The sequence below is a fragment of the Lactuca serriola genome, chromosome 9 (assembly GCF_051521515.1).
Source record: "Lactuca serriola cultivar US96UC23 chromosome 9, Lser_US96UC23_V15, whole genome shotgun sequence".
Lineage (NCBI taxonomy): Eukaryota > Viridiplantae > Streptophyta > Magnoliopsida > Asterales > Asteraceae > Lactuca > Lactuca serriola.
This window is the reverse complement of record NC_136416.1, coordinates 12,961,810-12,986,138: the sequence shown is the minus strand read 5'-3', so window position 1 is coordinate 12,986,138 and position 24,329 is coordinate 12,961,810. Positions and strand designations below refer to the sequence as shown.

General features: G+C 38.3%; 2 protein-coding genes and 1 non-coding gene across 4 annotated transcripts; all 3 read left to right on the top strand.

Annotated features, from left to right (window-relative positions):
• Positions 1 to 4,821: 4,821 nt before the first annotated feature.
• On the top strand, positions 4,822 to 4,928 carry LOC145077486 (small nucleolar RNA R71). The gene has a single exon (XR_013693229.1). It is a non-coding gene; the product is annotated as a small nucleolar RNA R71 (small nucleolar RNA).
• Positions 4,929 to 10,788: 5,860 nt separating this feature from the next.
• On the top strand, positions 10,789 to 14,241 carry LOC145072373 (protein PHOSPHATE STARVATION RESPONSE 1-like). 2 transcript variants are annotated; one of them, XM_079018786.1, is made up of 8 exons: positions 10,789 to 11,170; positions 11,486 to 12,116; positions 12,202 to 12,412; positions 12,495 to 12,571; positions 12,656 to 12,698; positions 12,993 to 13,050; positions 13,371 to 13,440; positions 13,537 to 14,241. In XM_079018786.1, the coding sequence occupies exons 2-8, from the start codon at positions 11,562 to 11,564 to the stop codon at positions 13,828 to 13,830; spliced, it is 1,308 nt and encodes a 435-aa protein (XP_078874912.1). In that variant the 5' UTR covers positions 10,789 to 11,170; positions 11,486 to 11,561; the 3' UTR covers positions 13,831 to 14,241. The 2 variants fall into 2 exon arrangements, with proteins under 2 accessions (XP_078874912.1, XP_078874913.1); XM_079018787.1 differs by lacking the exon at positions 10,789 to 11,170 and adding an exon at positions 11,177 to 11,314.
• Positions 14,242 to 19,467: 5,226 nt separating this feature from the next.
• CESA4 (cellulose synthase A4) lies at positions 19,468 to 24,307 on the top strand. Its single transcript, XM_079019137.1, has 11 exons — positions 19,468 to 19,740; positions 19,850 to 19,968; positions 20,256 to 20,325; positions 20,640 to 20,778; positions 20,897 to 21,509; positions 21,588 to 21,725; positions 21,814 to 21,939; positions 22,073 to 22,285; positions 22,360 to 22,872; positions 22,952 to 23,302; positions 23,585 to 24,307. Exons 1-11 carry the CDS (start codon positions 19,524 to 19,526, stop codon positions 24,164 to 24,166), a joined length of 3,081 nt encoding a protein of 1,026 aa, XP_078875263.1. The 5' UTR covers positions 19,468 to 19,523; the 3' UTR covers positions 24,167 to 24,307.
• The last annotated feature ends 22 nt before the right edge of the window (positions 24,308 to 24,329 follow it).

Genomic DNA, 24,329 nt, shown 5'->3' with positions numbered 1-24,329 from the left:
TGTACCGGCAAAACATGAAATCGAGCCTTCAATCGTCTTCAAATGTGGTATAAATCTCCAAAAGTAGAACGACTAATGTGGGAAAGCATACGACACATTGTATGGTGGTAAAAATGAGCCAAAATAATTGTGAGAATAATGACAAGAAGAATAGCATCAACCCATAGAAGACTAAAATGTCAAGGGCCTTGAACTTGTAAAAATCTCATATTCACGACGTGAGTTTGAGACAATTCACGACTTGAAATCGTAACTACGCATATTCTGAGAACCTCCTGATAACTGACTCACGACATGAATAATAAAAGTTCACGTCATGAAAGCTGGGCAGTCAGAAAAACATAGCCAATTATTCTTCTAATGTCTTAATGTATCCAATGTCTTAATGTATTAAGACTCTTCTAAATTCATCAGTTTTGACTCTTTTGCTGACTCTCCACTCTCTTGACTCACCCCACACTTATTTTGAAAATATGGGTCTCGACTCTCGGCTTTAAACACTCCCGGCTAAAAACGTACGCATTTATACCTTGCTATCCTCTCAAGGCGCTCCTAGCAATTTTTGAGAAACAACCACCAACGAAGAATAAAAGTAACATAATATTCAAAATAGTTCTTACAATCCCATAAAAATAAAAACAAACTAAACCAAACAAAATAAAAAAAACTAATATCAATCATCCTCCTCATCATCATGTGCTCCACTGGTTCCAGCTCCATCACCTCCGTGTCCACCAAACTCCGACCATCGTGGGCAAATCGGGTAATGATACCCTAAATGAGGCGGCTGCTCCACCCCAAGATGGCGGACAACATTCTCCATAGTGCCACCTATCCAATTGACACTCAACGATAACTGGTCAAAGTAACCAGCCATATCACTCCCAAAAGGTGTACCAACCATGGAAGCAGGTGGGTGTATTGGCTGCCCGCGATCTAACGGTACTATGCCCCAATGCGACCCAAAATTTCTGACCACCCGCATAGTTTCCAAATACCCCATGCCAAAGTCATGCTCGTCCACACACGTCATGGACCTAGTAATATCAGGAACAACTAATGATGCGAGCGGGCCAAATGGGTAACAAAATGCCCCCCCCCCCCCCACAAATGGGGCTCCCAGGGCGTGAACTCGCGACAGACCTAGCCAGAAAACGGGCTAGAAAATACGGGATGTTGCAACAGACACCAGGCTGTAAGATGCACCATAAGAAGAATAAGTTATGTTTGTCACTTTGTCTCCATGCCTCTTATGGTTGATGGAAAATGTGATGAACCGGTGGAGTAAGCGATGGATCGAGGACCGAATACTGCTCTCGGGAGACACTCCGGAGTTAAACATTCCGGATGCAATATTATTTCAGAAAGAATACCCCATGACACCCTCCGCATAACCTCTAGCAGCCCCACTCAAAAACATGCCAAACTCGGGAGTCATAGCCTCCTGTCGATCATATAGTCCGACTCTCCAAGCAAATTCAACCAGGCTGCACTCCCGGTACTCACCCCCCAAACGAAATACCAATGCCTGTGGCCAATGTGGATCTTGAACAGTTTCCTAAAATGTCACCGTTGCGAAAAACTGAACACAAAATTCCTTGTAGACCCGCTCTTGTACCCGGAACAGATTATGCCAACCAGAACAGGTAAACGAATACCCATCTCCAATAAATATCTTTGTCAAAAATGGGCCCACCCGGTCTACGAGCCCTACTTCCCTCAACCGTGTCCAATTGATTGTTCGAGCAACTGTGATTTCTCTGTTGTAGAGCCACCCCAATCTGTTGTTCCAACGGGTCAAGACGTCTCGGGACATTGTTGCGGGAAAATTGTAAAACGGGTGCAAACCCGCAACCCCAGCTGGAATCTCTCTTCTTGGAGCTATTCCTGCAAAAACAAGGAAAAACCACAGCCAAAACAATAATCCACAATTTAGACATAAAGGAAACAAAGAAAATTCTCAGTTCAGTATTCACGTCGTGAGTTCTTAAGAATTCACGTCGTGAATTCATAGACAGGTTCAAAAATTCGTTCGGGATTCTGTATGAATCGGCCATGATAGTGTTTGGGGTTTACTCCTATAGCATTTTTAACCATTAATCCACTACATTCCAAGGGTAATTTACGAATCTTAGAGCTATTTCATACAATTTAACCTATGAACAAACCCTAGCCCTAATTTCAACTATTAGAGATAAATGAAGGTTAATAATTAGAAATTGTTACCTTTGATGGAAGTAGTATGTAAGCACAAAGAAAACGTGTAGATTTGTCGGCTAAAATCGTAGCAATGGGGACCAAGGGGGGACCAATTTCCGCTTCCACTTCATGAAGAATAAATAAATGAGGGTTTACTGGTTTCTAGGGATTTATTTTGTGGTCCCGTGTTTTCAAAAATTCACGTCATGAATTCTGAATGATTCACATCGTGAATAGCGTCTGGGCTAAAATTGGGCCATATACTCACAGACTGATCTTGGGCTTGTTAGTCTAATGGGCTAAACCATATCATGGAGTATCTATCCCGGTTCATTCACTATTCACGTCGTGAATTTCTAAACTTCACGTCGTGAATGTGGTCTGGAAGGAAAAATCAATTTTGACTTTAAACTAAATTCTCAATTATTACTACTTCCATTTTAAGGTCCCTACATTCAGTACTTAATTATGTTCTAATAGAGTTGGATGACATGATCTAAGTTCTTAAAACTAAAATGCAAAAAGAAAAGAAGAAAAAAATTTTTTGCAAACCAAACTCGGGTTGCCTCCCGAAAAGCGCTTCTTTTTCTTGGAGTCTTGAGCTGGACTCCGTGCCTCCTACGTTGAGTCCTCGGAAGAATCCACCACTAGGATCTTTTGTTCCTTGAATCGCCTCTTGTAAGCTTGAACTCGTCTTTTGTATGCCTTTTTGAATTCTCTTTTTTAGCTTTCACCTCTTCTTCAAGCTTGCGTTTGGTCCCTTTAGTTTCTTCCTTGCACTCCATAGCGTCCTCCTCCTCTTTCACCAACGACTTTGTCACTCTTGAAGTGACCTCCTCTTCATCACTTGTCATCTCATCATCTTCTTTGCTCACCCAAGAAGGTGGACTCTTGTAAGCTATGACTTCAACCAAAAATGGAACAGATGCTCTTGGTTTTGTTCTTTTGACTTGATGAACTCCCTTGATCTCTTCTTCCATAAGCTTTTCTAGTTCTTCTAGTTCATTATCTTCATTGATTGTGAACACCTCTTCTTGAACATGTTCCTTTGGAGAGCCATATTCTATCCCAAAAACTTATTTTTCATCACCAACGCTTAAGGTAAGCTTAGACTCGCGAATATCAACCAAAGCTCTAGCAGTGTTAAGCAATGGACGGCCAAGGATAATTGGAACATCGGGATCTTCCTTCATATCCAAAACTACAAAATCTATTGGAAAAACAAATTTTCCAATTTTCACCAAAATATCCTCCACGATGCCCCGGGGTTGTGTCACTGAACGGTTCGCCATGTGAATAGTCATTTTTGTAGCCTTCATCTTCTGAATTTCTAACTTCTGATAAAATGAATAAGGCATCAAATTAATGCTAGCCCCAGAATCGGCTAAAGCATTAACCTTCATTTTATTGCCAAATTCACACGGAAGAGTAAGGCGCCCAGGATCTCCCATCTTCTTCAGTGTCTCTCCCAACATAGCTTTTGAGCTTTATTCACTTAGAACCACCTTAGAATGCTTCTTTAATTGCTTGCGAGTGTCTATCAAATCTTGCAGTAATTTCTGATGCTCGGGAATTTTGGATAAGGATTCGACAAAGGGAGTATTAATCGGGATCCCCTTCACATGCTTGACAAACTCTCTATGCTCTGTTTCCAGTGGACTAAGGGTAGCTTGGGAAGAAAAAGGCAAAGGCGGCTGATAAACCGAACCAATTACTGAATTTTTCTGTTCATGACGGGCCCACGTCGTGAAGTTATATGGTTCACGTCGTGAATTCTGGAGCTCAGCAGCTTCATGATTTTCGAGCTTGGTCTTATTCAGCTTTGGATCGGGCTTTTGTGGTTCTTCTTCCAATGCCTCCAGGAACTCAAAGATGGCTTCTTCTTCAGTGTCTATGGCCATTACATGAGATTGGGTTTTCGTTTCAGTATTTTTCGGGGATAACTTCTCATGAACTAGAGTGGCTAGTTGACCAACTTGTACTTCAAGGTTATGGATGGAGGCTTGCTGATTCTTTATTAAAGTTTGTTCCATAATAGCAGAATCAGTGGCATCGTGTCTCTTTTTCGAAGCTTCCATAAACTTCATCAACATAGTCTCTAGATCGGGTTTCTTCTCGGCTGGTGGCTGCTGCTTTTGATAGAAGCCTCGACCTATCTGCCTATACTTCTCTTCTTTTTGCTTCTTATACTCTTCATATGGCAGCCACTCCTTCTCTGGTTTCCTCCAATCCTCATCAAACTTGTCCCCACTTGAGTAGCACACTTGAGCTTTTCTATTCCCAAACTCATCTAAATTGCAGTCCTTGGTCAAGTGTGGACCACTACATCTCTCGCAACCCACTCTTATGGCATGTATTGACTGGTCCATTTGTGTTATCCTTCGATCCAAATTATTCAGCATAGCCATCACAGCTGCTATTTCTTCAGTTTGGGCCCCTCCACCGCCTTTGATTCCATCTTGCCTAGGGTTGTGGTATTCGCGAGAGTGCTTCGCGAATTCTTCAATCAGCTCCTTAACCTCCCTTGGATTTTTCTTTGTCAAAGGTCCTTGAGATTCAAGGAGTTTTCTCATCATAACGTTGACCCCATCATAGAAGATCGACATCTCTTGTTGCACATTTAGATCATGCCGAGGGCAATTTCTGAGCAAGCCCTTGTACCGCTCCCATGCTTCGTATAATGACTCCACCGGCTGTTGCTCAAAGTTGGCTATTGCCTTCTTGAGTTTGGCTATCTTGGATGGCGGGCAAACTGGTCCAGGAATTGCTCACGCATTTGAGCCCAAGTGGTAATTGTACTCGGTGGAAGTGACTTTAACCACTCCTTAGCAGCTCCTTTGAAAGTGATGGGAAGCATCCTAAGCAAGACGGTGTTTCTGTTGACATTTGGGACATTGAAGTAATTCGCAATGTCGTTGACTTCATCTAGATGCTTAAAAGCATCCCCATGATCTTTCCCAAAAAATGGGATATCCTTCAGTGCAGTCAAGATGTGCCCCTTCAACTCGAATGTGGCAGTGGCAGGTATTGCGGGTTGGACTAAACCGGGATCCATATCTTCTCGGATCTGTTTCTTGTAAGCTCCCATGGGCATCTCTTCAATTGCTGCCATCTCGTTCCTTAGCTCGTTCTCGGGTTCGCTCGTATGTTCTTCAAATTCCGGCTCGGTATCGTATTCGGACTCGGTTTGGACGGGTTTATGATCCAAGTGCTCAAGATTGCTCTTGTGCCTCGAGGATGAACTTGACTCTCCTGTCTTCTTTCCCGACTTCCTTGAAAAAGCTTACTTTAATTCTTGTAGTGGCGTCTTTTTCTTGTGAATTGCAGACTCGGGATCTTCAAGTGGTGGCACCAAGGGTGTGTTTGAGCCTCTGGTCATGAACTCCTGCAACTCGCTAAACTAAAAACGTAAAACTGAACTAAAATAAGAAAATACTAAAAACTGAAATTGCAGCTTTCACGTTGTGAGTTTATTAAAACTCACGTCGTGAATTCTGTGATAGAAACAGAAAACAAAATTTTTGTTATATGCTAACCAACTAAGCTAAAATAACAAATAAATAACTAATTAACTTTTTGCAGATTTTATTCCACAAAAAGGGTCGATTAATCTGATGCAACTAAATAAACTAATAATCTAAGCCGTTCCCCGGCAACGACGCCAAAAACTTGATGTGCACAAAAGTACCCACTAATTTTAATATTTATAACCTAACAAACTTAAACTAACTATGCACTTATAGGCAGTGTACCTAGTCGGATTACTGTATAGCTTGGGTAAGTCGGGTGTCGATCACAGAGAACGGTGTTACTAGTTAATTTACTTACTATTAAATTAACCTAATTATTAACAAGTTTAAAAGGGGGTTTTATCTGATTTTACAAGACCAGACAAACTTAACTCAAATTCAATAAGTAAAAACACACTCTTGTTTAGTTTGAATCCACTCCTTTCTTATGGCTAGCTAATTATTATGGATTATCTAGTTGGTTTTAATTGTATTAGTAATTTAGTTCTAACTTTACCAATAATTAAGTAATTCATGTCAAACTATGTATGTTCACACACAATTAAACACATAACTAATTTTGAATATAAATATGTTATGTAAGATTTATTATATAAACGCAATTATAGTCACAATGCATGTTCTCTAACACAGCTAAGTTTATTTACTCTGATTACTAACTAAGATTGGTCAATCCTAGCTCTAACAATTCAATGTTCACTAAATCATTAGGTAAACAAGTTCATGCAGTTAATGGTCACTAAGCTACACAGAACATGCAATCAAACAATTAGAGAAACAAACACAAGCATGCTAGGTAATACAAATCAAACACAAGCAATTTTACCAACTAAATAAATCCATAAAATTGAGCTATTCATAAGTTAAAAGCTTCATCTAGCTAAACAAGAGTAGCTAGATTCAGCTGCTCGTCATAGCAACTAACATACTAACACAAATCAAAGTGATATAAAACATGTTCCTAATTATCAATTAAATAATCTAAATATAGACCTTCACTCTTTTGGTGTTGAAAGCCTTTTCCCAGAACTTTTCACTGCTCAAAATCGTCTTCTGGAACTCCTCTCTCTTGCAAAAAGTTCCCTCTATTCGTAATGGTCAAGGATTTATATAGTTGCTGATTTTCACAAATTCACGTCGTGATCATAATAATAAGATATTCACGTTGTGAATTTCAGATAACCTTGCCCGTCAAGGATTCCTTCACCCGCGTACATATCTTCTAGAACCAACTCTTCACGTCGTGAATTCTTTAAGTCTCACGTCGTGAGAACGTTTTTTTCCAGATTTTCTTCTCTTTTAATCTTTTAATTCCAAAAGTTTCTTTCTTTAACGCTTTTAGTCCCTTTTCTTCAAAATGTCTTCTTTTTGGCTGCAAATAACATTTAAGCTCATAAGTACCATTATTCTAAATAAATTACCAACTTATTAATAAAAATGTACTTAAATATTGCCTAAAAATAAGTATAAATATGGCAAAAATCTTAAAAATGCATAAACCCTAAAAAAACCTTAAAAATCAGACAACATATTTTGCAACAGAATCCATAAACCCTAAAAATCTTAAAATACATAAATAGCTGCGAAAATTCGGTTCTATGGAAAACCATAAACCCTAAAAAAACCTTAAAAATCTTAAAAATGCATAAAAAAAATACTTAGACATCACAAATCTATTTTTTGATTTTATATTACGAATTTTCGCAACTATTTATGTATTTTCGCTGAAATTTTGTTTGAAAAAAAAACCAAAAAAATGATTTTTTTTCAGCGAATTTCTAAAAAAATTGCGATTTTTTGGTATATAAATTTAAAAAAAAGATTTGTGATGTCTAAGTATTTTTTTTTATACATTTTTATGATTTTTAGGTTTTTTTTGAATCCATATGTAACATCCGGAATTTTAGGTATTATATTTATTCGTTGAATTTCAAGTTTTGTGGAAGAACTCGGCGAGTTGATGCGTAGACTTGCCGAGTAGAGACGCGAATCATTATCCGGGTGGATGGCTGGACTCGGCGAGTCGCCCCAAGGACTTGGCGAGTCCACGCTGTTTAATGAAACCCTAATTCCTCGGTTTTGAGGCCTATTTAAGGGGCCTTATGGCCGTCATTTGCGGCTACTAGACCCCAGAGAGAAACCCTAAGTGACCTAGAGCGTTTGTGAGAGGAAAGGAGTCATTTCTTGATCATTGTTAGTGTTTTTGCAAATAGAAGAGGACCAAGACAAGAGGACGCTGAAGAGGGTGCTAATCCAGTGATTCCAGGGCTCAGAGACTTCATTTTGAGGTATTCATTCGACCCTTCTTTAGTTTATGGTGTAATTCTTAGAGTTAGGGCTTTTTAGCCCCTTTAGAGGATGGTTATATGGAGTAATTGGTCCCCTCTCGTGTTGGTGTTGTAGATCTGGACCCAAAGAGGTCCAGAGACCCTTTTCCCCTGAGCTTTATGAGTGTTAATGGGGGTTATGAGCTTAGGATGTCATTTTAGAGGTCATATCTTCAAATAAGGCCTTTGAGCCTTTGCATGAGCACCAAGATGTTAGCTTTACGTGATTATAATGCTTTGGGAAGCTGGATCTACGGTTTAGAGGAGCGGATCTGACCTCAGGAGGTCAGTTCAGCTTGAGCATGACATGAACTCGCCGAGTCCAATAGCCGACTCGACGAGTAGGATGAGGGTTTTCCCGATAATCACACAGTTGGTGACTCACTGAGTTGGGGAAGTGACTCGGTGAAGTCAGAGGGAATCTAGAGGACAGAGTGCACGATGGTACTCGCCGAGTCAGGAGCCGGACTCGGCGAGTTGGGTCGGGACATTTCACAAATTGTGATCGGTGATGATTTGCAGAGTTGAGGATTGACTCAGTAAGTCGAATGAGGACTAGGAGAGTGAAGAAAACATGTGGACTCGCCGAGTCACAGTTGTGCACTCGGCGAGTTTGGTCAAGGTTGACTGTTGACTTTGTTGACTTTTAGGGTTAGTCAATGTTTGGACCTTAGAGTCATCGGAAGGGTAGGATAGTCTTTTACCCTTCTTAGAGGATGTATAGAGAGAGAGAGAGAGAGAGATTAGCCTAGCCCTGAGGGTTGTATTAATTAGAGTATTTATTTCATGTGATTAGGCAGGGGCTAGACCAGAGTTTACCGAGTCAGAGATTTACTGAGATATCCGAGGTGAGTCTTCTCACTATACTTTACCTTGAGTAGGTAATCAGAGTTATGCGATACAGTATTTGTATGATATATATGTGTTATGTGTTGCACTGTATTATTCTATGTGATTTATGTTGTGCATGTTTACAGAGTTAGAACCTGAAGGTTCACAGAGATAGAACCTGAGGGTTCACAGAGTTTGGGTGCACGGACCCACAGAGTTATAGTCTCGAGTGGCTAATATGTGTTATATATGGTATTTTGGGGAACTCACTAAGCTTTGTGCTTACATTGTTTCGTGTTATGTGTTTCAGGTACTAGTGAGGATCAAGGCGCCGACTTGATCAGTACACACACGAGATTTTTATGTTATGAGATCTTGGGATTAATATATGTTATGAATTGAGTTTTAAACAATGATGTTTTTATAAATAATGAATGAATTATGTTTTTATAAAATGCGAAAAATTGTTTTGAAATTTATGGTGTTACACCATATAACCCTTCCCTATAAAGAAAACAAAAAATATTGCTATTATTATTAAAATTAAAAATAAAATAAATTCATCTTAAAGAATGTAACTTTACATTTTGGATTTTATCTTTACTATTATTTTCAATGGGACCAAGGGTGTTGATATATTCAAAGGTTTTATGAAGTCCCATAACACTTTTATGGAGCTAAAAGTATAAAGAATTTCATATACATCAATAATGCTTGATGGCGTTTCATTGTAGGGTATGCAAACCAATGAATGATAGTTGTTTCATCATATAAAATGTGGGGGTTTTTTTTGGATATTATTAAAAATAAGATAAAGTAATTATATATTTATATATTTATAATTGTTATCAATTATATTATATATTTATAATTGTTATCAATTATATTATACAGTTAAACAAAATCAACTATCTGGTGAACTATCAAATAAGATATTGAAGTTTTAACTAGGAGTTAATCAATATACGTGACAGATAAGATATTGTGATTTCAACTAAGAGTTGATCAAGATATGTGACATATGCTACGTATTTAAGTTTTTTAATGTTTTGTCCACAGGGATAACTCTTCTTCTCCTTGCAAAATAGGAAGTCTCTTTGAGCGGTTGAGAACCCATGTTATAAAATTTGATTATTTATTCACAGATATTGATAAAACAATTTAGTTATGTATTAGAAAGAGGCTCTTGTGAATTTCCTGATTGATCCAACAGAAGGAAGGTCAACCCTTACACCGGCTGACGTTTTGATTTTTTGATGGGTTGGAGGGAAACACACATGTGTTGACCTTACAGGGGTATCCCTTCTCGTAAGCTTGAGGGTCGGGTGTTTCACGGCGAAACAGACTGCATTAAAATCTGCTAAATGCATGGCCACCAAACATGAGAAACCATGCATGAAAAATTAACACGCGTTCATACCATTTGCATTTGATAAGTTTGGTTTCCTTGCGCCGGATGCGGTGGAGTTTCTTAGTAGACTACAACGGATCATGCATAGCAATGTTATATCCCCTAGATCTATGGATGTAGTCTTCAAAAGAATTGGTTTTACCATACAAAGGGGCTTAGCGACGCAACTTGTCTGTTTAGCTTTTCTTTCGTTGTATGATGATAACTAAAATCGTATAATAAAAATAACCTACATTTGGTAAAAAAAAATTATTTTTTTATATTTAATTACTTAATGTATATATGTAATTAGATAATTTAATAAATTAAAATTATTTCAGATGAATCGTATGTTCCTTGAAATTTGGTGGACGAAAATAATTGCAATGCCTCGTTGATATTTTCTTCCATACGTCATTAATATATAAATATATCTATATTTTTTCTTTTGACATTTTTTTATTAGTAATTTTGAAGCCATAAAACCAATCTGTTTTCGACGCGCTTGGAGCTTACCGAACAAACAGCAACCGCTTATATGGTGTTGTGTGGTGGGGTCGGCAGCATCTCCGCCACTTATCTTCCTACATAATCCTTTTTGTCTCCACGCGCCACCGATGTGCGAGCAAGCCATTCAAAATTTCTTCCTTGTTGCTGCATACAGAAAGCAAAGGCCAAATTGAACAAGGAGGTCGCCCACTAATTAACGTCAGTTTCGTGTCTTGTCGAGACGCCGGTGACGAAGTTAATACGACAAACGTCTCTGTGTTCAAGATAACCACTCAAAACGTCAGATTTGCAATATCTTAATCTCCTTAGAAACCTCGAAATTGAAAGAGCAACTGAAACTGTTTAGGTTTTCGGATTGTGGGATTTTGTGGTTATGATCTAAGGTATGTGCGTTTCGTGATTTCAGTTGCATTCTAGTTATGTATAATGTCGTGAAGATGTGAAGTTTTTCAAGTTGTGATGCGATTTGTTACTTAAGTGGTTGAAAGTTGCCTTTTTAGGGGTCGTATGATTGGCGTTCAATTAGGGTAACTGACGCTTCTATTGATTTTATATACATGATACATCACGCCCACTGAATTCTGTTGTTGAAATCAAAATGCTGCTTGTTAATTGATTTACTTTCTGTAATTTGTATGGTCTTCTAGTTTGTTAAAGTGATGGCTGTTTAACACTTTAGTCTGTTTGATGGGCTGTAGGTGTGATGGAGGAATGATGACATTCAAAAGTTCTGTTATGGAGTTTTGTTAAAGCTAAACTTATGCTACTAAAGTTATGGAGACACAACACGCGTTATCCATTCAGAGATCAAGTCCAACACAACTTAGCAACCATGGAACAACCAGAGCTCTATCATCATCTTTCCCTGTTCATCATACCACTTTGGAAGAGAAGCATCCCAAATTGTTGGACTCTCAACTGTCTTCAACTAATGGTACTGTTGGTCACATTTTTTCATCGTCTTCAGGGATGTCTTCAGATCTTCACTTCTCTTCCATTTCTCCTAACGAAACTTGTTCGAAAAAAGCACCTTTCATTACTCAATCCTCAGGAGTTCTTCGCTCCACTGCTTTCCGCCAGTATATGAAAGAAAACAACACGAGTTCTTGGTCTACAGATTCACTATCAGATTTTCTTGAATACCCTGAAAGTAGCCCTATTGAGCCAACTAATTTACAACCCACTCCCACTGAAAATGGTTCTTGTGACCTGCCACCTGAGGATTTTGCCAAACCAAATGATTGGCAGGATTGGGCTGACCAGCTAATCACAGAAGATGATGCTGCAACCCCAAATTGGAATGATATTCTAGTTGATACAGAGCCAAAGGTATATCAATCACTGAAACTTTTAAAAGTTATGTCATTATTTATATGCTAACAAGTGTTAGTTATGTAAATTTTGTTAATTTAAGCTGGAACTTCCTGTGGGGGGATCATCCACAAAGTCAATGGAAGTCAAAAAGATGGTTCCTGCATCACCTGGAGAGTTATGCAGCCCAATGACACCATCATCATGTGGGGGTGGGTCCCACTCCCAATCCCAAAACAAGCCAAGAATGCGTTGGACACCAGAACTCCATGAAGCATTCGTGGAGGCAGTTAACAAGCTGGGTGGAAGTGAAAGTATATTAATTTCCCACCTTGCTATATTTTATCATGCAATTTTTTTTTTGTTTTTGTAATTAACTTATATTTTTAATCACAGGAGCTACCCCCAAGGGAGTATTGAAACAAATGAAAGTTGAAGGCTTAACCATCTATCATGTAAAAAGTCATCTACAGGTACTTGTTTTTTTGGCTGATGTATGACATACTTCAAGGGAATGTGGTTTATTTAATCTAGAATATGTTTGGTTTTGTGTGCAGAAATATCGAACAGCTAGATACAAACCTGAACCTTCATCAGAAGGTAAACTAAATATTTCCTCAGAGTTTTGTTCATGCATTTGGGTTTGTCAGTTGGGCTGTATGATTCATAGGACACTTAGTTGTCTGGAAGCATTATTAAGAATCAAGAACGACACAAGATAAACATACTTTAGAGCCACGCCAAATATTGATTCCAAAGCACGATACATTGGAATTGAGTGATCTTACAAAAGTCTAAAAGAACAATCTAATTTGCTGAGAGGAAAAATATGAATCAGTTCAAAATTCTATGATGCTTTCTATAGTTATGAATTTGATAAATCACTTGTTGCAGGACCTTCAGAGAAAAAGCCTACTTCAATGCAAGATTTACCATCCTTGGATTTGAAAGCGTAAGTTACTTATTTAATTTACCTTTTAACTTCACTAAAAACTGTCTATTGTCAACATATATTACTATGCCTACTAGTCATATGGTCACTGGATTAATGTTATACCTAAAACAAGCACTTGTCCATATTTCACTACATATTAATTGGAAAAAAGAATTGCATCTGTAGAAAATTCTTAGTTGACTTAATGCTTAAGTTTGTCCTACTTACAAAATTCAGATAAATTTAGGGATTACTTATACTCAGCTGCTATTTTTACATAACTAATTTAATTATGATACTAATATATTTAACTTTCAACTCTGTTACCTTTACAACAGGAGTTTGGAGATGACGGAAGCATTACGATTACAGGTGGAAGTTCAAAAAAGGCTACACGAACAACTGGAGGTATAATCATAAATCATTAGTCATTACAAATTCATTGGTAAAAAAGAAAAGAAAACGTAGAGATTATGAGAATATAATAATAATATGTTTTTGCAGATTCAAAGAAACCTACAGATGAGAATAGAAGAACAAGGGAAGTACCTCCAAATGATCTTTGAGAAGCAATGCAAGTTCGGCATTGACAACCTCAAATCTTCATCATCCACCCACACCCCCGAAAAATCAGAAACCGAATTATTGACCAATGAGATTTCAAGTTCTCCGGTTTTAACAGAACCGGAAACGGAACAGGACCCGGTTAAAGTTGGATCACCATCAAGCAAGGTAGAAGTGGACCCCTTGGAATCACAACCTGCAAAACGTGCTAAATTAAACGACTCGTCGTCATAAGAGCCGTAACATACTGTAAATACATGTACCATCACTTGCTTTTGGATTATGAACTTCATTAGTAGGTTGCGTCTGGACAAACTTTCTTTCTAGGGCTATTTGCGATGATGGGATGAGGAGGAGGGCTTTTATGTTGCCATCTTTTTCTATGTCAGTGAGTGGAATTAGAAATCGTAGTTTTTGAACCATTGTTATGAGTCTCTGTGTAATGCATGCCAAATGCATATCATGTTGTCGTGTCTAACGCTAAAGTGGCGATATTCTTAATTCTTGTGCAGTTTTGGTGTATTATTGAAGCGAAGGTAGCTACGTACAAGTATTAAGTTTCATCCTGTAGACACCGTATGTTGTTTGCCAAAACTGCACCTTGACTATCTTTAGTTCTGTTGTAAATATGTATCGGATTTGCAATTTTTTTTTGTTTTTGCGGTGATAGTTGTGTCGCTTATCCTTTGACGATTATGCAAATCAGTTGATCGGACGATCGTATATTGAGATATGACAAAAATTCATTTACAATCATACAAAATAAAGCAAGGCCAAGGCCATGACAAATATGTATTTGCAGGGCCGGATGGAGGAATATCTAGCTGTAGTTGCACGAAAAAAAAAAAAAAAAAAAACCCAATCAAATATAATAACGTAGACCTAGAAGTGGAAAACGAGTTCGTGTTGGGTTGTCTAGATTAACAAACTCATAACTTGTGTATAAGGAAAGGGTAAACTTGAGAGGGAGAAATGAGCAATTCAATCAAATTAGAGAATTAAAAATAAGGAAAAACTAATCCGATACTTTGATGCTATTTATTACCATGCTATTTATTACCAAGTGAACAAAAGCTTTGATAAAGAAAATCACATATTTATATTTTTACTTTCCAAGTAAATACAAATAAGTCTAACTCTCAATGAAACAATCCAAGAGAAGAAAGAGGGTACAAACAAGTACTACCAAGGCAATTAAAATTGGAAGTGAACAAAAGCATGTAGAGGTGTTCCCAAAATTGACTCACTTTACTAAAATTAGCTGACATTGTGTTCCTTTACTAGAAGCAGGAGCTCCGTGTATCATAATTTTCAAAGGCTCTCGAGGTTTATGACAAATCAAAGGTACAGTTGGTACTCAATTCTATAATAAGCCATACTGACTTGTGTATTAAGGTAATACACCAAACATATTCAGGTAACGTTATTGTCACTGTAGCCCAACAATGTTTCGTATATTGGTTTAAATGGTCCCTCGTGACTTTTTTTTGCCTTTAAAGGGTATGAACTTGTGTTTTACCGTTTAATTTCGTACCTTTACCTATTTTTGAAGGTTACACTGCCTTTATCACCTGCCAACTAAGCAGGTGAGTCAACAATGACTCATTGGTGAGTCGACTCATCGTTGCCATGTAAGTAAAATCGACTGGGAAGGAAAATGATTGCACCTGCCAAACGAAATCGGAAGTAAAATCGACTGGGGAGGAAAAGGATTGATCCTCGTCGCTCCAAGGGGAAAAACGATCGCATATGTGCGATCGATTGAAAAAACAGGAAATCAGGGTCTAGAAATCGATTAGTCAAAGGGGAACGACCGATGATTGACTAGAAGGAAGCACGTAGGTGCGTAGTCTGCTACTCCGGATGCCTTGGCCGATCGTGTTCACCTATGGGGCTTGACGAGGCCGAAGGGAAGGAAGAAAGGGGAAGGCATCGAGGTTTCTTGCTTCGGTTGTGGTAGCGAGTTGTGAAAAGGTTTTCGGTGGTGTTGATCAAGGAAACGATCAGCGACAGGGCTCAGGCTCGGGCTCGGGTGGTTTGGCAATGAGGGTCGATGGGACAGAAAGGAAAGGGGATCTTGTCTTTGGCCAGCCGTGGAGGTGTTAATAGTCATCGATCATCAACACGTAGAAGAAAATTCTCCATCTTCTTCTCCCAAGTGGACTTTATTGACCTAAGTGCGTGAACAACTGACATGAAATTTGTTTTCAAAGGATCAACGCCCATTTCCACAACTTCTTCCATGACCTTTTTGAACTGTTCTTTAGTATCTGAAATATCTCTAGGGTGGTAAGTTAATACATAAAGCATCTTTGATCCGGGCACACCAACATCACACAATAATTGCATAGTTGGAATCACATTTGCTTGGGAATCCAAATCCAAGACCCACACACACCTCCTGATTGCAAGAAGAGTTTTTTCATTGGATTGGAGTAGATATCTAAGTAAGTTAAAGGTAGGTTCTATACTATTCTTCAAGCTTTTACGAAAGGATTTGGGTCTTGCAATTAGTATCTTGACAATATCAGAATCTGAAAGTCCTACAGAACGTAAGAACTCAAATTTGGGAAAAAGGTTTGTTTGGGGATTACATGTGAGAGCCCTAGGAAACTTTCGCACTAAATGAGATATTTGGGTTTCCGTGAAGCCTTGATTCTTGAAAAATGCTATCACAGAGTCTGCTCGATCTGGGGTTTGGATGTTTAAGCATTTGGAAGCTGAAATCGCCTTGTCTGGAGGGAATCCGCATGAGTTTATTAGGTAGGAAACTGTGAATGAGTTATATGATGCTGCTTGTGACGAATATGATGTGCGAGGAAATAATCTATGAAATCGCCTTCTCTCTCTCTCTCTTTATTGTTCTTGTCAAAAATTGAAGAATGGAATAGGTGCTGGGGTTATTTTTTGATAGGAATCGATAGAGGAAATGGGTTTTTATTATAAGACAGAGAGGGAGGTGGAATAGTGGTAGGGTGTGACGGTGCAAGGTGGTTTTGGGGTTGTAGCAACCACCGATTGCTGCTGTGAATTTGATGGGAAGCCATATGTTCTTGGCTGGGAATGAATAAAGGGAATAATATAGGCAGTCATCGGTGGAAGGAAACGGGGAATTCGGGCTTTCCGACGATGTAGGGATGAGAGAGAGAGAGAGATTAATTGATAAGAGACTTGATGAGGTGACATTTTTGTTAACTTTAAACCTGCTGATTAGGAAGGGGTTCACCGGGTGACCCCTTCATTTTTTTTAAAAGGACTTTTTAAACCCTAAAAAAAATGAATTCGTACCCTTTAAAGGCAAAAAAAAGTGACGAGGGACCATTTAAACAAATATACGAAACATTGTTGGGCTACAGTGACAATAACCCTATTCAGGTAATACATCCAACATATCTGTAGTACATTTAAAGAAATTTGCCTACCTTGTCATAATCATTTTTCATTTCGGTCTTTCTTCTTTAATGTGTAGATCTAGCAATTATGATGAAGAAAAAAAGAAGTCTACTTCAGAGAAAAATTGTTATGAACTCATACCCTCTTAAATAAGATCAACAAGAAACTCACAGGTAACAAATATCTAATAGAGAAAACCAATGTAAATAACTCAGAAATGTCACAATGTATTTTCAAAAACAAAGAAACCCTTATTCATTAGAAATTCGAAAGTTGTAGTTCTCGCCTAAAATGGTTTCCGAATACACAAAAGATGCCATGTTCAATAATTTTTTATTAACGATTTAACCCTAAAACATCAAAAAGGTAAGTCTTAACTCCATTAAAGTTCAACACTAGAACATTAAAAAATGGAAGTGTTGTTTCTATTATGGTGGAGATATACCTAGTGCTTAGATGAATTCTGGTGACGATGCTTCTTTTCTCCCGATGGTCTCTTGGATAGGGTCATCGTTCTTCATCTCTCTCCATGACGAAGTTTGTATTTTCGGATTAAAGTGAGAGAAATAGAGAAATAGTGTACCTATGTTGTGGTCTCTTTGATCGTGAAGAGGGAGAAAGATATCCAAAATTTTGAGAACTGGAAATGTGCCAAAATTTTGAGAATTACAAAGTCGCCCAAATTAATTTTGTGAACCAGAATTGGCGTGAAAATAAAAAAGAATTTTTGCAGAGAAAGGGACTTGAACTCAAGGCATTTAGGAAAAGAAGTGTACTAAGAGTAGCATTAAACCAACTCCACCATTCAACTTTTGATATTTTTCCTGAACTATAACAATAATATAATCATTTTTTGTGGGTGTACATTAATAAAAAAAAAATCGAAATTTTTTGCATTGCGTCCGGAAAAAGCAAGTGTTGCCGGTGCCACTACGGGCACCATAGTAAATCCGTCCCTGTGTATTTGCTTATGGAGGAAGTGTCATTATCATTTTCTGTTTTCGATTTTAAAATTCAATTATTTTTTTTATTTTAAAACAAAGATCATTTTTTGTAATTTTATTTAGTGTTATACCATTTCATCATAACTCTTATGGTTATCCACTTGTCATGTCGAGTTGGAATTAGGCATTGAGGTGGCACACCGGGCACTGAAGTCATTTTATTATTAGTTTTTATTTTTATTTGATTTTAACACTTATTATTTTTTTTTTTCAAGTTGAATATGACTTATCAACTTCAAATTTTTTTGATAATTTTTGTTTAATTTGTCATTATTTGTACGTAGTTAATCATATTGGTATATTTAGACTAAACAACCTTTGATTGATCTTGATATCACTAAATGCTATAAATGGTAATCACTTTGGTATACACCTGATGATATTATGAAATGTATTTTGTAGGTTGGTTTTGATCAAATATGTAGATATTCATTGACAAAATGCTAGAAATGGTTATGTAGTTTTCTATTTTTATTACATTAAGTGTGTTTGGGGTTCAAGACAATATGGAAATAACCTAATCCGCAAACTCCCATGTACACATCTTGAGTAGTAACAACCATAACCATGAATAAGAAGATACGATAGTTTTTATAAAGAAAGCTTTCAAGGGTTCCCAATGGCATATACACAACGACCATCTCTTCTCCTTCATTACAATAACCCAAAAACGATGCTAAATTACATTGCCTCAGCCTAATAAGCGATTCAACTTCGGTCTAAATTTCGGAAGCTCCTTGACACAAATTAACATGTAACTGCTTCATGGCGGCAATGACATCGGTTGACCTTCTCAAACCCACCACGACCAATGACTAGTGACTTTTGTATCGTTTGCCTCTTTTGAAATCTAAAAATATAATATATTTATAATTTATAATTTCAACAAGAATATCAATGTTATGAATATTATGGAACAGAAATGGGACTTATCACCGACGCATGTCGATTTTCCGATACATCATCGGAAAGGCTGGAATGTTGCTATCAGATTTATGGCAAAAGGTGCCTCGGTTTGTGTTATATTTCTTTTTTTCAGATGCTATGATCTTTTCAATTTCTATCCCTTTTTTAGCGGCATTTGGTAGTTGGTCAAGTGCTTTTGAAGAAACATTTGTGGAAAATGAGATGTGAGATGTTTTTATCAGATTTTTTTTCCTAGAGTTGAAGTGCTTGCAAAGTATTTAATAAAACGTGTCAATGAAATTCTAGCGATGGTTATTGGTTAGATACAGATATAAGTCGTTTAATTATCATCAAATCATGAGGGATATATCCTTGTATATTTATATATGTATAAATAATACAAACAACTATTGTGAACAAGCCTTTTGGAGACTTTGAATGTAAGATACCTTCAAACGACAATTAAACTTCTCTTCTAATCAAACCTTAGACACCTCAACCATCAGTTGGTAGGCTTACCCATACACACACACACACTTACTCACACATCCCCTTCAAAACCCCCCATTATTCTTCCCCATCTCATTCACACACACATTCTTTGTTTCTTTCTTGGGTACTGCCATGGCTGCCCTCTTTACAGGCTCCCATGGCCACCATGACCTTCCAGATCCCGATACACACTCCAACATATGCCGTGTGTGCGGAGACGAGATTGGCCAACTGTTTGTTGCTTGTCGCGAATGCAGGTTCCCAGTGTGTCGCCCTTGTTACATTTATGAGCGAAGTGAAGGGAACCAATGTTGCCCTCAATGCAACCTTCGCTATAAACGTCACAAAGGTATGTAGTGTTTCTAGTTTTTTAGCGACGGATGGATTCCGTTGCAAAATATGTTGTCTGATTGTCTATTAGTGTTGGTAATAAATGTGTGGAGTTGTGTTGTTAATAGGTTGTCCACGGGTCGTTGGAGATGATGAAGAAAGCGATGATGGAGATGATTTTGATGAGGAGTTTCAGACCAAGGATCATCAAGAAACCCGAGATCATAATCGTGTTGATAAATCATCGGTAATTTAACTTAGTGTTGTTAACATGTAACTATGACTATCAACAAGTAGCAAAAATGATATTTATAAGTTAGAACCCTTTCGGATAGCTAAAAAGCATGATAGCAGATGAAGCTCTCTTCATGTTTACGCAGAATCCCGTGATTATAAATCAAAAAGTGTTGTATTTTATTATCAATATGCCAAATGAAACGATTGAAGGAAAACATGTTTAAGTGTTGTATTTTTATCAATGGTAAAATGTTCATAAAAGAAGTTGAATTTTTATCTTTTTGTGACATTTTACAGGAAAATGGCGACTCTCATCCTCCGAAACAATACAATACCAACGGCTTTGCTTTCTCCTCTGCCGGAAGCGGTAAAATAATTTTGTATATGATAATCAGTTATCTATATGATATTTTGAGAACTTAATTAATAAAATTCATGCAACCAACTTACATATTTTTATCAAATTGTATAAGATATTGGTGACAAATTGTGACATGACTAAATGCTTAAAATCTACTTCCTTATATAAATTGATATAAAAAAAATGTAAGTTTTGAACAAGTCATTTATCCTATTTCAATATACACATTTTGGGTCTTGTACTCAAATCACATGTCCTAAAAACTTCATTTGGTGAATGTTTCACTAGTTCTATGCAATGACTGTTTGATATGTGTGTAGTTGCTGGAAAGGATCTTGATCGTGATCGAGATGATGAATGGAAAGATCGAGTAGAGAAATGGAAAACCCGGCAAGAAAAGAGAGGCCTAGTAACAAAAGCTGACGATGGTAACGATCCCGGTGAAGAAGATGACTATCTGTAAGTGTAACCGGTGGATTTGAATCCATGTTTTTTGGACATTTTTCTCTATTAAGTCGTTCTTTCTGCATTAAGTCTAAAAAACTCATATATAGCTTACAAGATTAAGTGTATGCAGTATGGCTGAAGCTCGACAACCCTTATGGCGAAAAGTCCCGATCTCATCGAGCTTAATCAATCCATACCGTATAGTCATCATCTTACGTCTGGTGATTCTCATCTTTTTCTTCCGTTTCCGAATCATGACACCTGCATATGATGCTTACCCTCTATGGCTCATCTCAGTCATATGTGAAATCTGGTTTGCTTTATCATGGATACTCGATCAGTTCCCAAAATGGTTCCCAATCAACCGTGAAACCTACCTGGATCGCCTCTCGTTGAGGTTTGAGCGCGAGGGTGAACCCAGTGGGCTCTTGCCGGTTGATTTCTTTGTGAGTTCGGTTGACCCGCTTAAGGAACCACCCATCATCACTGCAAATACGGTTCTATCGATATTGTCAGTTGATTATCCAACTGAGAAAGTGAGTTGTTATGTATCGGATGATGGTGCTTCTATGTTGCTTTTTGATACGTTATCGGAGACCGCAGAGTTTGCCAGAAGATGGGTCCCGTTTGCCAAAAAGTATAGCATTGAGCCTAGGGCGCCGGAGTTTTATTTCTCAGAGAAGATTGATTACTTGAAGGATAAAGTGCAGCCTACCTTCGTTAAGGATCGTAGAGCCATGAAAGTATGAAATAGTCGTCCATCTAAATTTCTCCAAAATCACAAACGAGAATTTGACTGTTTTTTTTTTTAATATGCGCAGAGAGAATACGAGGAGTTTAAGGTGCGAATCAATGCACTTGTCGCAAAAGCTCTGAAAAAACCAGAAGAAGGCTGGGTGATGCAAGACGGGACGCCATGGCCTGGGAATGATAGTCGTGATCATCCCGGGATGATTCAGGTATCATGAACCCTCTTATATCTAATGTTTGAACTCGATTTTCTCGTTTAATTTCTATCTGAAATTGTGTTTGACGGACGATTCACAGGTTTATCTCGGAAGCGGAGGTGCGCTTGATGTAGAAGGGAAAGAGTTGCCGAAATTAGTTTATGTTTCCCGTGAAAAGCGACCTGGTTATAATCATCACAAGAAGGCTGGAGCCATGAATGCCCTCGTAAGTATAAAGTTTCGTAGTTGAAGTTTATAAAAAGTACAAAAAGTTAACTGTTTGATCTCGAGAAAGTGATCAATCTGAGGGATTAAGGCTTCGTGTTGGCACGACTGATTTTGCTTTTTCTGGTTATCAGATTCGAGTTTCTGCCGTGCTTACAAATGCGCCGTTCATGCTGAATCTGGATTGTGATCACTACATCAACAACAGCAAAGCTGTAAGGGAAGCAATGTGCTTCTTAATGGATCCACAGCTCGGTAAGAAGCTCTGTTACGTTCAATTCCCGCAACGATTCGACGGAATTGATCGCCACGATCGATACGCCAATCGCAACGTCGTCTTCTTCGATGTAAGTTTCAATAACCATCAAAGTAACATTACAGTCCAGCAACGGCGAACCATATTAATGTTGAAACTCCACAGATCAACATGAGAGGACTTGACGGAATACAAGGCCCGGTGTATGTCGGCACAGGATGTGTATTCAACCGCCAGGCATTATACGGGTACGACCCTCCGGTATCGGAAAAGCGACAGAAGATGACCTGCGATTGCTGGCCTTCGTGGTGCTGCTGCTGTTGCGGTGGTTCGAGGAAGAAGTCAAAGGATAAATCATCAAAAAAGAAAGGGCTGAAAGCTTTATTTGGGTTGGGAAAACTTCGTGGCAAGAAGAAGTATTCTAAGAAATCGTTGGCACCCGTTTATGATCTTGAGGGTATCGAAGAAGGGCTTGAGGGTTACGACGAGTTGGAAAAATCGTCGTTAATGTCACAGAAGAATTTCGAGAAACGATTTGGGCAATCTCCAGTTTTCATCACTACAACTCTAATGGAAACCGGAGGAATTCCTGAAGGAACTAACAGCAATTCTTTGATCAAAGAAGCCATTCATGTCATCAGCTGTGGATATGAAGAGAAGACGGAATGGGGCAAAGAGGTAAAAAAATCGTTGAAAACCATGTACCCTAATCGAATTTTGTATTTAGGTTTGATGTTGTTACCTTTCTTGTGAGCAGATCGGATGGATTTACGGATCGGTGACGGAAGATATCTTAACGGGATTCAAGATGCATTGTAGAGGATGGAAATCGGTGTACTGTATGCCGAAGAGGCCGGCGTTCAAGGGGTCTGCGCCGATCAATTTGTCTGATCGTTTGCACCAGGTGCTCCGGTGGGCTCTTGGTTCGGTTGAGATCTTCCTGAGCCGGCATTGCCCGCTCTGGTACGCATGGGCAGGGAAGCTGAAAACACTGGAGAGGCTTGCTTACATCAACACCATCGTTTACCCTTTCACTTCCATCCCGTTGCTTGCATATTGTACGCTTCCTGCCGTCTGTCTTCTCACCGGAAAGTTCATCATCCCCACGGTAAACTCTTGATAAACAAGTGAATCCTGACCGAGGGTATTTTTGTCTTTTAACATCCAAAATTATAAAAAATAAATAAATTCAATCCTCTTTTCTCTTTTCTTGTGCAAACCAAGGGGTGAACTGATATTGAACAACAAAACTTACCGTTTTAACCCTTTCATCATTGTTGATTTTCGTATTATAACATCCGAATTACTCGAATTTACTATAGCTTATTCTTGACCGGGGTGGTGGTTTGGTCTTTTAACTAATTTCCGAGTTTTTTTAATCCTTTTGCAGCTCAACAATCTTGCAAGTGTATGGTTTCTTGCCCTTTTTCTTTCGATCATAGTGACGGGTGTACTCGAACTCCGGTGGAGTCATGTTAGCATCCAAGATTGGTGGAGGAATGAACAGTTTTGGGTGATCGGTGGTGTCTCTGCACATCTTTTCGCAGTTTTCCAAGGCCTCCTCAAGGTTCTTGGTGGAGTTGATACCAATTTTACAGTCACATCAAAATCAGCCGATGATGCTGAGTTTGGGGAGTTGTACTTATTCAAATGGACAACACTTCTGATACCACCAACGACTCTAATCATCATGAACATGGTCGGAGTCGTGGCTGGAGTATCAGATGCAATCAACAACGGGTATGGATCATGGGGCCCGTTGTTTGGTAAACTGTTTTTCTCGTTTTGGGTCATTGTCCATCTATATCCTTTCCTAAAGGGTTTGATGGGCAGGCAAAACCGGACTCCAACCATTGTCGTTTTATGGTCGATTCTTCTGGCTTCAATCTTCTCGTTGGTTTGGGTTCGGATCGACCCGTTTTTGCCCAAACAAACGGGTCCAATTCTTAAACAATGTGGAGTGGAATGCTAGACCAACCATGGTTACAAGTTTGGTGGAGTTGTTTGAGCAAATATTATGTAAATTTTGCAAACATTTGGATACATGAAACACAACGTCTATTTGAATTTGAGTATACATTTATATTGAATATAAATATGTTTTTTTTTTTTTTTTTTTTTTTGAAAACTCTGTA

What these genes read in the sequence shown, in the direction of transcription:
- CESA4 (XM_079019137.1), top strand. Translation starts at nt 19,524, where the DNA reads ATGGCTGCCCTCTTTACAGGCTCCCATGGCCACCATGACCTTCCAGAT. An exon ending in ATCGTGTTGATAAATCATCG is followed by an intron (nt 19,969 to 20,255) that starts GTAATTTAACTT and finishes GACATTTTACAG; the next exon opens with GAAAATGGCGACTCTCATCC. An exon ending in ATCATCCCGGGATGATTCAG is followed by an intron (nt 21,726 to 21,813) that starts GTATCATGAACC and finishes GACGATTCACAG; the next exon opens with GTTTATCTCGGAAGCGGAGG.
- LOC145072373 (XM_079018786.1), top strand. Translation starts at nt 11,562, where the DNA reads ATGGAGACACAACACGCGTTATCCATTCAGAGATCAAGTCCAACACAA. An exon ending in TAGTTGATACAGAGCCAAAG is followed by an intron (nt 12,117 to 12,201) that starts GTATATCAATCA and finishes TGTTAATTTAAG; the next exon opens with CTGGAACTTCCTGTGGGGGG. An exon ending in ACCTGAACCTTCATCAGAAG is followed by an intron (nt 12,699 to 12,992) that starts GTAAACTAAATA and finishes CACTTGTTGCAG; the next exon opens with GACCTTCAGAGAAAAAGCCT.